General features: G+C 41.7%; 1 protein-coding gene across 1 annotated transcript; it reads left to right on the forward strand.

Annotated features, from left to right (window-relative positions):
- The first annotated feature begins 534 nt into the window (after positions 1 to 534).
- On the forward strand, positions 535 to 1167 carry LOC104301497 (eukaryotic translation initiation factor 4H-like). The gene is given in 1 exon segment (XM_054177768.1): positions 535 to 1167. A coding segment is annotated over 1 exon segment (633 nt).
- The last annotated feature ends 15895 nt before the right edge of the window (positions 1168 to 17062 follow it).

Here is a 17062-nt window from a genome sequence, read left to right on the forward strand (position 1 = left end):
CAAGGCCCATCTGGATGTGTTCCTGTGTGACCTGAGCTAGATTGCAGGGAGGTTGGACTCAATGATCTCTTTGGTTCTTTTCCAAACCCTGACCTCCTGTGATCCTGTGATTCTATGAACAGCAAAATTTGTCTTATCATCTAGTCCTTCATATGGCACAGCTCTCAAGTTCTCCACATCAAGGCCTCTTGTACTCTTGATGTACAATTCAACAACAAAATACCATAAAAAATAGAGTGTCCTCATAAAGTCTTTTGGCATATTGCCTTGAATATGAGTCAGGTCAAAGAGATTTGCACTCCCTTCTAACACATGTCCAAGTCATTACAACTCAACAATATGACTCAGAAGATGTAGCAAAGGCAATTACTTAAAAGAAATATCAAGCAAGGTAAAGACTGGTATTCCAAAGCTCACATAAAAGACTAGCAATGAATTATTCAACCTTCACAAGACCTGAGAGCTGGGAAAAGCATGGCAAAGTTTGTAAAGCCTGAACATGCTCACACAGGGAGGAGGCTGAGGCGGATGGCGATGGCGGATTTTGATCCTTATGACGATCGGGCCTACAGCAGTTTCGGTGGCGGCCGGGGGTCTCGTGGTGGTGGCCTTGGTTCTCTCAAACAGAAAGAGCTGCCAACAGAACCCCCCTTCACAGCAAATGTGGGCAACCTCCCCTTCAACACTGTCCAGGGTGACATAGATGCCATCTTCAAGGATCTCAGCGTAAGGAGCGTACGACTAGTCAGAAACTAGGAAACAGACAAATTCAAAGGATTTTGTTACGTAGAGTTCGATGAGGTGGAATCGCTCAAGGAAGCTCTTACATATGATGGTGCACTTTTGGGTGACCGGTCACTCCGAGTGGACATAACAGAAAGCAGAAAACAGGATAAAGGTGGCTTTGGCTTCAGAAAAGGGGGGCCTGATGACAGAGGAATGGGAGGAGGTTCCAGAGAGTCCAGAGAATTAGATTTCTATAACAAATTATTATACTCTTCAAGGCTCAGATGTTACAGATGTTATCGATCAAAATGCTCAAATGAAACAAATCAGCAACTGAGTTTCTTGTATTTGCCAGTTCAAAGTTCAAAGACCCGAAGTTGTGATGCTTTGTGTCTGACAAGTAGAAGTCTTCTAGGCAGGTTCATGGATTGGATTTTCTAATTTTCAAGAGAAATTCTAGTACAATGGCTTGCAAAATGTCTCTTTCTATGAAAAATGAGCCAGCAGTATCCCAAATATGTGCACAACGCAACCAAGAAATATTACTTGTAATTGTGAATAGATAAGGCCAGGACCACGTCTCCCCTCAGTGTATGTAGGGCTGAGACCGTGTGTCTGCTACATGCTTGCAGATGCAGAGCAAAATCAGCCTTAAGCAAGCCTGCTATACCTTGAAAGATGTTTGCAATACTTCAGCATGCCCACTAACTCCTCAGCCGCCTGCTTACAAGAGACATAGCCATGCCTAATGAAAGGCAAGGGGAGCCAAGACTAGCCACAGTTTCAACAAACTTGTGTTATGTATTAGAAAAGGAAGACATCAAACAAAATCAAAACAAGAATATTGTTTGAAGCTCTAGCCTCTGGAAAACAGTTGAAAGGTAACTTTTGGAATCATCTGCCAAACAGAGAGAGAAGAGGTGAGATACATGCCAAAGTGTTATCACCAAGCACCAGCTGTAGATGTGGGAGAAGATTCAAACCCACAACATGGAATTTTTACACTACCTGTAGGACTACTGTCTTCAACATTTTATCCTTATAGAATTGTTGTATTTAATTAAATATTATCAAACTGTTACATCATCCTTTTAATATAAACAGGAGATGATTCTCAGATAATTCTCAGGTATTGTCCTCATTCAGTGTGCACTGGGCTTCCTGTATAATACTTACCTTTATGTGAGAATTGCAGTAGCTGCCCAGAATTAAACAAGCTCCATTCTACAGAGGAAAGGCAATACAAAGAGGTAGGCTGTCTACCATGTGGAAACCCCTTTTAAGCACGTGTGCTAATTATTACTCCTTTGGATGAGATACTTTCTCGGGGTGGATAGCTTTCAAGAACACTTTACAGCTGATCAGATAGTATTCCTGGTTAGAAACATAGGTCAGTACATTTACTTTGTAAGATATTATATTAGATACTACGGTGTTTTCTTGACAAACTGGTAGAGATTATTTCCTAGGCAGAGAGGTTAGAAGTAATGCTGCATGTTAGTAGTAGAGTAGAGCATCTAGTAGCTTTCTTTAGGTCTGTGATATTAATCTTGGACAAAGAATTCTGCTACCTAGCAAAGCCATATTTTTACATATGTGTTCTGCATGATTGTTGCTAATCATTTGAGACTGTGTTTGAAACAAACCCTGTCAAGAAAAAGTCTGTAAGACCATGTCTCACTGTTTTTTGTTTTGTTTTTTTTTTTCTCTGTAACATTTTGGAAAAGAAAAGGAACTTTACATTTTAATGTAGCTGCTTCTTTGTAGGTGATGATTTTCCAGGCAAACAAAAAAGAGCAGATGAGAAAATGAATGTTATCATTCAGTACAAGCAGTAGCCAACATGACAGCGATTTCTGAAAGGAGTGTAACACCAAAATCAGTTCAAACCATGCTTATGTGTACTTCATTAATCTCTCTGAGAGCCTCATATGTTACTCCCACCTCCTATCAAAGGTTCAAGATGGGACTGCAGAAGGCTATTACTGAGGAGTACCAGCTTTACAGAATAATGCCCCAGCATGCTCAAACACTACAGGCACAAGCAGTCATCAGAACTATATAGCAAAGTAGTGGACAAAGGAATTCTTCAAGTGAATTTTATTTATCACTCACTGTGCTTGCACATTCATTAATTGAAAAAAATCCATTATTTTCACATTTTGCTCTGTTTTTATAGCAAATACATTTTAGACTTGCAGTAGGTACTTTGCTACAGGCCAAACACTTGTGATGTAACAGATATGTGTAATCAAAGGGAAACAAATTTCCTAAATTTGAATGGGAGGTCTGTGAGCTTTCTCGCACAGTCCACGCTGTTACACTTTTCTCCTTCACAGATGGGTCAGCAGCAATGTATTGCAAATGTCCTTTGCAATCCAACTATTTAATTTTAGTTACTAAAGGATTAATTTGGCCTTTTTGTATAATAACACTGAAGTAACCACCAAATTAGTAACCACCAGGCTTCAGGAGTCACTTTATCAGAATGATTTTCTGTTAAGAAAGGATTTTTGTTAGGACTGTCTCCTTTTCATAGATCAACTAGAGAGCAAGAAATGTATTCTGCCACCTATCTTAGCAATTCTACAAATTGGTTTGTGAGTACTGACCACTGGATGTTTTCTTATCATGCACATCTGGTTAGATGTCCAGAGATGTCAATAAAACAATAGATTTATTTTTGTGGTAGCTTTTTCTTACACTGGTATTATCTTTCAATATCAGATATTCATGTTTTTTGAAGGGGGAAGGCAAAAGGAGAGTGGATGGGTAAAGAATACACTTGGAAGCTCAGTAATTTTTTAATAGAAGAAAAATACCCCAGTATATTCTTCCTGTATGTGACAAAAGAATAATCAAATACACATGCTTTTAATTACAAGAAGATAGCTCTTTAGAAATTACTTCTCTATTTTCTACTGACATCAATCTGCACTGACATCCAGAGACTTCATTGAGATTTGCACCAGCCAAACTTAGAGCTGAATTTGTTGAGAAAGAAAATCTGTGCAAGTTTAGTCTGGGATAATGTTAGTTCTCTTCATGGTAGCTATTATGTGGCTATGTCTCCGATCTGTGCTGAAAATAGCGTTGGTAAAGATGTTTTCTTTACTGCTGAGCAGTGCTTATATTCATTCAAGAACTTTTCTGTTCCTTATACTGCCCCATCAGCCAGTAGGCTGAGGGTGAACAAGAATCTGGGAGGAGACATAACAGGGACAGCTGTCCCCAGCTGACCAAAGGAATGTTCCATACCATATGTTGTCACACTCAGCACATAAAGCTGGAGGGGAAAGGAAGAAGGGAAAAACACTTGGAATGATGCTGTTTGTCTTCCCAAGCAACTGTTACATATGATGTAGTATTGCCTGAGATGGCTGAACGTCTACCTGCATATGGGAAGCAGTGAATGAGTTAATTGTCTTGTTTTGCTCGTGTGTGTGGCTTTTATTTTACCTATTAAACTGCCTTTTCTCAGCCTGTGAGTTTTCTCACTTTTACATTTCTTATTCTCTCCCCTTTCTTACAGGGCTAGGGAGTGAGAAGCTGTGTGGTGCTTCCTTACTGGCTGGGGTTAAACAGGACTTAGCTCTCAAATTTACACAACAAAGACAATAGTTGCCAGAATACCTCTGTGTACGAAAAGCCTTTCTGAGATACCCAGAAAGAGGTCCAATTTTAAAATAACCATTAAATACTCACATAATAAAAATAAAGGTCAAATAGTCTATCTTCAAGGGGTCATTCAAAACCAGATGCTTCTAAAAATGCAATTTTGAAGAGTCTTTGCACTACTAATACTTCTTAAGAAGATCTTTCTGCTTTCTTATTCCTAAGCAGAAAGGAGGCTTATCTGAAGGTTAATCAAGCATTTCTTCACAATGGAGGGAAAACCCATGTGTGTGCATGAAGCTTGGGAACAACAGTCATCCCCCATGGAATCTCAGCATCCAGAAAAAAAAGTAAAAAAAGAAGGAATCTCATCAGTTTTAACATCTCAAAACTCAACTTTGTCTGCATTATGTCTTTCTAAGAAAGAGGAGGAAAGGCAAGCTCTCCTTTGTAAGTCATTAAGCAGTAGAGAGATGATTCTGCATGAAAGCATTACTTCTTGTTTTCTTGTCCTGAATAGATGAACTATTTCTGGAAGGAGAAACCAGAAGTACTAGAAATTTTATTTTACTGCAAATTTACAAGTCATTTTATCAGCCTATCTATAGTGAAAGAACATACAGATTACTTTGCATTTGCACTTGTTTCATTTTTCAGCATGACATTTTGTAGACTATTCTTTTTAGTAAGCAAGCCAGTTCAGGCTGTGAACTTGGAAAGCAGCTAGTATCAAGAAGAAATCAAGAAAATTACTTTGGTATTCTGATTCACCCTGAAATCATTGCATCAAGACCCATTCTTGAATTTTCATCTCATTGGACCAACCGTGTGAAAAGAAATCATGTTGATGATCTTCTAACAGGTCATGATATAGCCTGGGGGTGAAAACAAAACAAAACAAAACAAAAAACCACAACAACCAAAACCAACCAACCCCAAAATAACCAACCAACCAACCAACAACAACAAAAGTACCAACAAATGGACAATATCAGTAATTGTGGCACTGAAGTGTGGATATTTATATGTTTACAGATTAACTGCACATCAAGGAATAGATAGTCTACTAGTAATTTCTTCATTGTATGAATGGGGAAAGAAAAAGTATTTTTATTTTTGTTAAAATTCTATTATGTGTTCAAGCTGAAAAGCAGAGCATCTTTCTTCATGGCTAGAATTGAAGAGAATTAGAATATTTTAATTCCTAATGTGTGAAGTGAGGACCCAGGGTAGTTAAAATGTTTTCCTAACAGATGGAAACATGCATTAAGACACCTAACAAAGCTGTAGTGAGATCCCTTTGAAACAGGATCACCCCAAGCAAGACAGTCAAAATTTACATTACCTTTCCATGCAAAAGAAACGTTTTAAATGTTTCAGAACATACATAAGTTTCCCTTCTCTTCAGCTGATGATTTGGTTTTTGTTTGTTTCTTTCTTTCTTTCCCTGCATCTCTACTTTGAAACTGTTCCTGCACTGAAGTCATCAAGTTTCTGTTAACAAAATATTAAGAACATTTGGAACAGAAAGTTGACGTTCTCTTGGAGCAATCAAAGCAATAGTCTAACTTATTTAAATCATGCTCCTGTGACTGTAGATGGGGGGGGAAAAAAACCTATTATGAAAGATTTTTTGTCACAGTATGTGTTAAATATCTAAAGACACAACAGACCACACAATGCATAAAGACATCTTTATAGGCATTTTAAATTAATGAAAGCAGATAGCAGCTTGGATATAAAGAGAATAATTACTGTTGGCTAATAACATTCTTCTTCCCCAGACTTCAGTACATTTTGCTGCTGTCTGTGAGCTTGGATTCTAATTTCACCTTCTAGCCAGCACCTCATCTCAGTTTATCAGAGCCATCAGTCTCCATAATTGTGTTTTGTGAACACGTTATCTCCTACAATGTCAGGGTACTCCAGTCTACACATCCACTACAGTATTGAATTTCATCCCCACTACTAAGCTGTCTAAGCTGTCAGTTTGTGGCTTGGACCGCAACACTCTGTGCTGGGTTAGGAACTGGCTGGAAGGCTGAGCCCAGAGTGTGGGTGACTGGTGCCACATCCAGCTGGCGGCCAGTCACCAGTGGCGTCCCCCAGGGATCAGTGCTGGGCCCCATCCTCTTTAACATCTTCATTGATGATGTGGATGAGGGGGTTGAGTCAGTCATCAGCAAGTTTGCAGATGACACCAAGTTAGGAACAGATGTTGGTCAGTTAGAGGGTAGAAAGGCTCTGCAGAGGGACCTCGACCGACTGACAGATGGGTGGAGTCTAATGGGATGGCATTTAACAAATCCAAGTGCCAGGTGCTGCCCTTTGGCCATGGCAACCCCATGCAGAGCTACAGGCTGGGGTCAGAGTGGCTGGAGAGCTCCCAAACAGAGAGGGACCTAGGGGTGCTGATTGACAGCTGCCTAAACATGAGCCAGCAGTGTGCCCAGTTGGCCAAGAGGGCCAATGGCATCCTGGCCTGTATTAGGAATAGTATGGCCAGCAGGAGCAGGGAAGTCATTGTGCCCCTGTACTCTGCATTGGTTAGGCCACACCTTGAGTACTGTGTCCAGTTCTGGGCCCCTCAGTTTAAGAAGGACATCGAGGGCAACAAGGCTGGTGAGAGGCCTTGAGCACAAGCCCTATGAGGAGAGGCTGAGGGAGCTGGGATTGTTTAGCCTGGAGAAGAGAAGGCTCAAGGGTGACCTCATTGCCCTGTACAACTACCTGAAAGGTGGTTGTAGCCAGGAAGGGGTTGGTCTCTTCTCTGAGGCAACCAGCACCAGAACAAGGGGACACAGTCTCAAGCTGCGCCAGGGGAGGTTTAGACTCGAAGTGAGGAGAAATTTCTTCACTGAGCGAGTCGTTCATCATTGGAATGGGCTGCCCAGGGAGGTGGTGGAGTCACCATCCCTGGAGGTGTTTAAGAGGAGATTGGACGTGGCAATTGGTGCCATGGTCTAGTGATGAGGTCTGTGGAGACAGGTTGGACTCGATGATCCTCGGGGTCTCTTCCAACCTCAGTTATACTGTGATACTGTGATACTGTGATACTAGCAGTTGAAGAAATTTGTTTTTTTCCCCTCTTAGAGATGCCATTAACAGATAATCTGTGTTTGATTAAAACAAATGACAGGACTGCACTGATAAACATAGAGATAATTGGAAAAGAAGCACTATAATTTCCTCTTAAGGCACAGAATCTGCATTTAAAACTGCTGTTCCTTGCTTTGCCACAAAGCTGGTATAGAATATGCACCAGGCTTCACTACTGTAAGATATTCTATACAAGAAAAGTTCAGTACATATTCTGTGTGTCTTGTGTGTCTCTTCACCTCAAGTTCCCTTCACAATTCAGAGTAATAAGACATAATTCCTCCAAGCAGCAAACAGTGCTCCCTAATAAATAAAGTTATTGTTTTGGTTTATACATTATTTGTAGTGCTAAAATCTTTACAAATCTTTCTTTAACTAAGAAAAAGACTATCACTCTCTGCACAAACATATTTATTTGAACTAATAATTTGGTACTGACTTTGAGCCAGCACCATAATATATCACTCAGCAGGGATCTGTGAAGGAGTATTTGTAGTATCTGTGGACATCTTGCAATACATCAGTGTGAGTTTTCATCATCAGTAGATGAACAGCAGACATGTGGATAGAATAAAACACAGTAAATATATGCAAAAGACAGACTGAACCTGATTTATTTAGAAGTCTGTTATTTTCTATAGTCCTCCATGTCCTCTCTCTTGAGTATGTAAAATGGCATTATTTCCTGTAACAGTGAAATACAACTGGGGAAGGGGAAAAAAAAGAAAAAAAAAAAAAAAAAGAGCATACATAATAAAATATCACTTGAATAAAAAGAGCTTAAATCACATATGTTATTTCCTGGTTGATAAATCTAGCATATTTCATAGAAGCTTTCAATAATTTCTGTTGTTGTCGATCCCCATGTGAAAGAAAGTAGCAAAGTTCTTGTTTGTTACTATTTTAGAGCATCCACAGGAGCACCTGGCACTTCATAGGGGTGAAAAAGGAAAAAGAGAGCTCTCAGTCTTGATGAATATACAGACATCACAGAAAACAGTTGCTGGTATAACAAACTCAAACAGCAAAGCAGATGTTTGATTACATGAGTGTTCAAATTGGCAAGAATAATCTTAGAATTTTCTCCTTAATGTACTAAAAGTGGGATTTCTTTACACTCTCACTCCTCCCCAAAATATTTGTTCTGGACTTCTGCTCTTCCACAGACTTGCAGATCAGTTTTACAACTACCTGGCAATGTAGAAGTGTACCAAGATGACAGCTGCAGTAAACACTAACCAGTGTGACAAGTAGGAAGAAAGCACACTTGTATTGCTTTCATTCCCTTAACATGCAGCAAAATCAGAGGGGACCAGGTGGAACGGGTGAAGCTGATGGACATAACCTCTGCTTAGAAAAAAAGATGTGGAGAAAAGAAGCAGAGAGAAGGTACAGGCAATAGTTTAATTCATATGTTTGCCATTTATTTAAAAGGATTAAATATTCACATTTAGACAGCAAAGATTTGGGTGTCCCCCCAAAAAAATTTATGAGGGTGAAATTTTAGCAGTGGTAGCCTCAAGAATGGCTGGGCTTGCTTGATCTTCTCAGAATATTAGGTTCTTCCTCTCATGTTGTGGTGGTTCAGGCTGGGTGCCAGCCCCTGATGCCAATGCACAAGCCACACATGGGATGTTCCAAAAGGGGTCCGGCCCAGGGGGTGGGCACAGGAAGCCAGGTATTTCATCCCATAATGCCCTGCTCCCCTTTAAAACATCAGTGGGGAATCCTCACTTCCTCTTTCTTACCTCACTGCTGCCCAGGTAATGGCGTGAGCCACCTCTCTTGGGCCTGGGTAGGCCCAAGGCCGGGTTGGGGGGGGGAGAAAGAGCCCTGGGGTTATGGGTATACCCCCAGGTGGGGGTGGGATATTCTTGGGTATGGTTTGGGATCTCTCTTTTGTCACAGTGCTTGTGATTCCCTGTAAAACTTTCTTTTTTTTTTTTTCCATTTAAACTTTCCACCATTTTTGCAATCCGTTTGTCTGAGTCTTTTTTTCGCTCGTGGTGGGAGAATTGGTCTCTCAACCTACCACACATGTGACCAGAGGTAACCATGCACACTCAGGGAAGAAATAGATCTCTTCCTTGTTTGTAATAGAGGGAAAATACCTGTGACTTCCCAGACCAGTTCTTCCCAGATAGTCAGCTTTTTCTTCAAGTACCTGAAGTTTTATTATTAGAGGAGGAGTAATATCTGGGATGGGATTACCAAAGTCACCTTCCACACCATTTACCATGATTGTGCTGCGTGAGCTGTTGCTCCTGGATACCTTTCCTACAAACCTTACCATCTGTTCAAAGGGAATCCTTTGTCAACTTTTTAAGTACTGCATGGTTTGGAGCACAGATAATTTTTAGAAAGTTAACTCTCTGAGGTAATGCTTAGCCTGACTCATCTTTATTTAAGATGATTGCGAAGTCCTGGCCAGCAGTGAATCGTTTGCTCACCAACTGATGAACAGTTATTGTGATGAAGTTTAGTATGTTTTCTTGACCTGGACAAGGTATCAAAGGCTCTGCTACATTAACTTTCCCACAATATCAAAAATAGTCAATGGGATAATTTATCAATAAGGGAGATTAAATGACTGGTCTTTTTCTTATTTGAATAGTGTAATTTCGAACTCAGTGAGAAATCAGTTGGAATTACCTGATATTGATAGAATGATGAAGAAGGGTAAATGAATAAAATCAACTTTTAGGCTACAGCTTAAAATTGAAAAGAAGCACCTTGAAGGTACAAGGGGTTTCATACTGAGAAGGCCTATGTGAGTTACAAGCCACTATTAGCCAGTAAAACCAAACCTAAAGTGAAATGAAATGATGTACTAATACAAACATAATTCAATGCTTTTCTCCAAGTTATATTTTTTGAGATTCAGCAAGGCCTCACATTCACTCGTGGTTAAACAAATGTTCCAGTATGGAAGAGATTTATCTTGCTTTGGTTTGGATTTTTTTTTTTTTGTACTTTTTTTGCTTAGCTATTTCATTTGAAACAAATTCTGTCTCCATCCAGATTTAGACAACAAGATATCTTTCAGAACAACATCACATAGAATTATAGAACCATAGAATGCTAGGGGTTGAAAGGGACCTTCAGAGATCATTGAGTCCAATCCCCCCTAGAAAGCATAAGCACATAGGGTAGGTCACAGACAGATTTTGAAGATCCCCAGAGGAGACTCCACAGACTTTCTGGACAGTTTGTTCCAGTACTCCATCACTCTCATAGTAAAAAAAAATAAATTATCATGTTCAGATGGAATTTCTTACAATTGAGTTTATGTCCTTCCTTGATTTCACAGAAGAAAATCACAAAGTAACGGTCTCTGCCTTATATTCTTAGGAAGAACACATAATCCCAGATTCAGCTGGTATATGTGATAGTAAGGCCAAACAGGCCCAAGACAAACCCAGAACAAGTCCTGGCATGTCCAGCTGTGATTCCCTTCACCTCCCTCCCTCCTGCAGGGATCCAGGGAATACAGGGGAAAAGACAGAGAAACCAGGCATCAGAAAGTCTGGTAAACAAGGGATATGTCCTCCTTTTGTGGTAAACAGGTGCATGAGCTGCCCATACTTCATTTAGACTAAGTTTATCTCTTTACCTAATGTGGTCACAGCCTGGTGAAATCCCATTCTATCAGTTGCCAGTTGGACAAATTGGTCCTTGGACAAATGATAAAGCAAAGCCAAATTGTAAGCAAGGTGCCTTGCATTGTCTTGCCTTGCCTTGCCTAAGAAGACAGGAAAAGAAGCCATGAGCCTTGCAACTCAGAATCTTTGCCATGCTTCAGTTTATCCCGAAAGATGCAAGCCCCTTCATGTGAGCTACACTGAAGCCATAGTCAGCCTCTTCATGTTGTAAAAGCCCAGGAGGAGCAGGCAGAAGTATCTTGTCAGGCAGGATGAGCCAAGACCACAGGAACCATCCTCTTGTAGCAATAAGTCACTTCCAGCTTAAGTGCCTGCTTCTCAAACCCAGACATTGCAGCAAAAAAGCTGAGAGAAACAGGCTGTTGTTGAGAGCCTGAAACCTTGGGACGGTCTGTGAACCCTGGGAAGCTTCAAGAGCCATCTGCCATTGTGTCCAGGCTAGCCCAGCCATTGGGAAATTGAGACAACCCTACTGACAACAAGCACCCGAGAGTGCCCCAGAAGCTGTTAGTGGCTAATGTACAGCAGCAGCACCTCTCCACATGGGTGGAACTCCTGTTCCTCTGTCTAACCTGCACTGCATTGCAGACCCAGAGAGAATTCTGGAAAAATAATATTATGAGTAATTAGTTATCTCTATAAAGCCTCTTTGGAAAAGGTTCTGTCTGCCCGAACTGCTGCCATTTTAGCAAGGTTCCTGTCTAGTCTCCCCCTAGTGGACAGATGGCAGATTGTCTTTCCCAGTGTTATTTTCCCTGATTCGCTTAATACTGTTTAGTTGTCAGTATTGCCTATATACTTTGCATATCCATTGTAAATATACTACAGATGTACACCAAACCTATCAATAAGTATTTTGGCAAATTTTCTTATGAATAAATAATAATATTTTGTTAATATCCTATTTGCCTTATTAATAAATCACTATTCATATTCATAACACTGTATTAGTATGAATCATTGACTGCCAGAAACAGACAAAAAATGAGGAACTGGACCCAAAAATCTCAAGAATTATTGGCAAGAAGCAATGAGTGGAGAAAAGCAATGGTATTTCTCTTCTCTGCTGAAACCATACAATTTTACTGCTAAATACTCTTGAAGAAACATGGTTTCAAAGTGCTGACAGAAGATATGGACACATTTTCCTGTAAATTATTAATGGATTTCACTAAGCAGCTCTCCTGAGTTACATTTAGCTCATTGATTCTTTAGCTTATTGATTCTTAATTTCTAACACTTCCAGTATATTTTTAAATCAAACCTTAATAAACTAGCTGTGATAATATTTTTTTCCCTGTGTTTAGGGTATTCAGTCCCATAAGGAGCAGACTGAGGAGTATGGACTCATTTCTCAATTGATAATAATAGCCTTCTGGAAGTGATGTTCCATATATACTTCTAACTAGTGTCAAGGGAATTAAAAATGAAACCTTTCATTCCAAGTCTACTGTTTTGGTTATTCAGCAGAAATGCTGTGTTGTATCTACTGGTAGGAGATCCACAAAAATTTGCTTACAACAATCAGAATCCCCAAATTCACTAATATAATTTTTCTCTATTCTGCATTAAAAATTAAAGGAAAAATCAAGAAGTATATACGAGCGATTTTTTCAATACATGGCACAAGTACAATACAGGGATGTTTAACACAAAGAAGAAGCTTTGAAGAAGATAATTCTCTTCAATGCCTAAAGTATGCAAAAAGTGTTAAACAGAGAAAAAAACACCTTATCATTCCAATAGGTTAAAAAAAAAGGTTGACTGGGAGGAATAGGAACTTATGTACAGCAAACACTGTGGAAACATTCCCACTTGGTTTTTCTCTCTTCTTGGCCTCCCTCTTAGGCCATCTTAACCTCAAATTTATCCTGAATCATCTTTTCCCTCAATCCAAAAGAGGGACTTTATTGTCTTCCCAGTATGTGCTCAGTAGATCCTGAGCAAAGTGGCTCTTGAGCAAAACCCAGCAAAGCCATTTTAGCCTGCATTTGTTTGCTAGCTAGCTTTCTGTTACAAACAGACAAGTATTTGAACTAATTCTGGTTCATATCTGAAATACTAGTTGTTGAATAGATGCTTTGTGAGCAAATTTCTCAAAAGAAACAGAAAAAACATTCCTTTTTGATAGTCTTAGGTGATTCTGTGTTTGAAACTACTACACTAGCTGGTAAATAAAAGCTTTCTTGGTCAGGTAGGGATAAGGAAGATGAGCGATCAACAAAATTCCATGTAGTTTTATGTAGAATTCCATGTAATTTTATGTTGTACAAACCACTTTCCCATAACCCCTTCCCCCACCCCACAGTTTAGGAAAGAATCCAAGGAATGTGTGGTAATCTAATATTAATAACAGGGGAAAAGAATCTGAAATGTGTCTTGATGATTTGCAAGCCAAAGTTGTTTTTACTGATGTATTTCTCCAAATCTGAGGTTATTATTTAAATTATAGGTGGTACAGTGAAGATTCTGTTAGACCTTTAATGAGGGAAGAGATGGTAAACACTGTTTTAATTTATACACAGATGCTGTTGCTAATAAAGTGATAGCAGTGGTTGTCTTCAGGTTTATGGAGCTATAATTGACTCCCTTGCATTCAATAATTGCCACAGCTAGAGTGTATGGTGATAATTTCACACTCCAGAGGGAAATGTCGGTTGTTGACAAATGCAATCATAAGTCACAGGCAATTAAGGTTATTACAGTCATGTATGGTGTATAGAGAAAATGTTTTGTCAAAATTCACTTTTTAGAATCACTACCAGACATTTTTAAATTATGACTTCGCTACCTCTGCTACAACATACTGTATCTCTTGTTCTTAACCTGCAAGTGATCCAGAGGTAATGTTAGATATTTAAACTTGCTATTGAATAGAAAATGTAATTACTTCTGTTTTTTTCCTTGCACCTGTCAGGCAGGGGAAATCTCATTAAGTTACATTGGTGCTGGTTACAAACACAAAGAAAGATCACGCCCAATGCTGAGGATCTCACTGAGTCATTTTTTTTCTGGATTTCCCAAAAGTCTCCAAAAGGAGTTTCCTCCCACTCTCTGTGAATTGCTGATGCCAGGCAGACTGTTTTTATGGTGAGGCTTAATGCTGACGTTATGTTAACAGAGGTGTTACATAAAGACAGTTAATTCAGAAACATTTAGGATAGAATAGAATAGAATAGAACTAACCAGGTTGGAAAAGACCTTCAAGATCATCAACCTATTATCCAACACTATCTAATCAACTAAACCATGGCATCAACCACCCCATCCAGTCTCTTCCTAAACACCTCCAATGATGGTGACTCCACCACCTCCCTGGGAAGCCCATTCCAATGGCCAATCACTCTTTCTATGAAGAACTTCATCCTAACATCCAGCCTAAACCTCCCCTGGTGCAGCCTGAGACTGTGTCCTCTTGTTCTGGTGCTGGTTGCCTGGGAGAAGAGACCAGCCCCCTCCTGGCTACAGCCTCCCTTCAGGTAGTTGTGGACCACAATAAGGTCTCCCCTGGGCCTCCTCTTCTCCAGGCTAAGCAACCCCAGCTCCCTCAGCCTCTCCTCATAGGGCTTGTGCTCCAGACCCCTCCCCAGCTTTGTTGCTTTGTTGCCCTCCTCTGGACATGTTCCAACAACTCAACATCTTTCCTAAACTGAGGGATCCAGAACTGGATGCAGGACTCAAGCTGGCCTAACCTTCTATGATCAGGTGACCCGCCTGGTGGATGCAGGGCAGGCTGTGGATGTAGTCTACCTGGACCTCAGCAAGGCCTTTGACACTGTCCCCCACAACAAACTCCTGGCCAAACTGTCAGCCCATGGCTTGGATGGGAGCACACTGCGATGGGTTAGGAACTGGCTGGAGGGCCGAGCCCAGAGAGTGGTGGTGAATGGTGCCACATCCAGCTGGCAGCCAGTCACTAGTGGTGTGCCCCAGGGATCAGCTCTTTAACATCTTTATTGATGATCTGGATGAGGGCATTGAGTCCATCATCAGTAAATTTGCTGATGATACCAAGCTGAGGGCAGGAGTTGATCTGCTGGAGGGTAGAGAGGCTCTGCAGAGGGACCTCAACAGGCTGGGCAGATGGGCAGAGTCCAAGGGCTTGAGATTGAACACATCCAAGTGCCGGGTTCTGCACATTGGCCACAGCAACCCCATGCAGAGTTACAAGCTGGGGTCAGAGTGGCTGGAGAGCAGTCAGGCTGAAAGGGACCTGGGGGTGCTGGTTGATGGTAGACTGAACATGAGCCTGCAGTGCGCCCAGGCAGCCAGGAGGGCCAATGGCATCCTGGCCTGCATCAGGAACAGTGTGGCCAGCAGGAGCAGGGAGGTCATTCTGCCCCTGTACACTGCACTGGTTAGGCCGCACCTTGAGTACTGTGTCCAGTTCTGGGCCCCTCAGTTTAGGAAGGATGTTGACTTGCTGGAGCGTGTCCAGAAAAGGGCAACAAGGTTGGTGAGGGGCTTGGAGCACAAGCCCTATGAGGAGAGATTGAGGGAGCTGGGGTTGCTTAGTCTGGAGAAGAGGAGACTCAGGGGTGACCTTATTGCTCTCTACAACTACCTGAAGGGGGGTTGTAGACAGGCAGAGTTTGGTCTCTTCTCCCAGGCAACCAGTACCAGAACAAGAGGACACAGTCTCAGGCTGCATCAGGGGAGGTTTAGGCTGGAGGTTAGGAGGAAGTTTTACACACAGAGAGTGATTGCCCATTGGAATGGGCTGCCTGAGGAGGTGGTGGGGTCGCCGACGCTGGGGGTGTTCAGGGCGAGGCTTGACAGGATGCTTGGTTGTATGGTTTAGTTGATTGGGTGGTGTCGGGTGATAGGTTGGACACGATGATCTCGAAGGTCTCTTCCAACCTGGTTAATTCTATTCTATTCTATTCTATTCAGTGCTGAGTCCAGGGTGTAAAGGGTTGGGGCAGACCCCCTCCCCACCACGGGCAGAAATAACGACTCAGACAAACGGATTGCAAAAGTGATAGAAAGTTTAAATAGAAAACAGTGAGTGTGTACAGAAAGCCAGAAGCACAGTGACAAAAGAGACCCCAAAACAGACCCAGAAACATCCCATCCCCACATGAGGGTGCACCCAAGACCCCCAGGGCTCCTCCTTTCCCTCCTCCCCCCACTGCTAGGCTAGTCTCAGCTGGCCAGATCTGAGACTGCCCATCCCCCTGTGGCCTTGGGCCTAGCCAGGTCCATGGCCAGGAGACATCTCCCCCAGTTACCAGGTGTCAGAGAGGAAGGAAAGAGGAAGTGCCAGACCCTGCTGTGGATTTTATAGTGGTGCAGGAATCATGGGAATGGAATAGCTGGTTTCCTGTGACCACCCCCTGGGCTGGGCCCACCCCTTGGGACCTCCTAGATGCAGTCTGTGCAGTTGCATTTGGGCCAGCACCCAGCCTAAACCACCACACAGGGGCACAATGACCTCCCTGCTCCTGCTGACCACACTGTTCCCAATACAGGCCAGGATGCCATTGGCCTTCTTGGCCACCTGGGCACACTGTTGCCTCATGTTCAGCCTACTACCATCCAGCACCCCCAGCTCCCTTTCTGCCTGGCTGCTCTCCAGCCACTCTGACCCCAGTCTGTAGCACTGCATGAGGTTATTATGGCTAATGTGTAGAACCTGGCACTTACATGTGTTAAATCTCATTCCATTGGATTCTGCCTATCTGTCCAGCCTTTCAAGGTACCTTTGCAGAGCTCTCCTACCCTCTAACAGATCAACACCTGCCCCCAGACGACTTGGTGTCACCTGCAAACTTACTGATGATGGATTCAATCCCCTATTCAAATAAAAATGAAAAACCAAAATAGAGGATTCCACTAGTCATCTTGGCGTAACCATCCCAGCGATATCCATCAGCATAGGCAGGATGTTTTTATTATCCAGAGCAGCTTCATTCATATTTTCCACTTTATTTATCCTTACCCACAGGAGCAAGAAATAA

Source organism: Dryobates pubescens, chromosome Z (genome assembly GCF_014839835.1).
Source record: "Dryobates pubescens isolate bDryPub1 chromosome Z, bDryPub1.pri, whole genome shotgun sequence".
Taxonomy (NCBI): Eukaryota; Metazoa; Chordata; class Aves; order Piciformes; family Picidae; genus Dryobates; species Dryobates pubescens.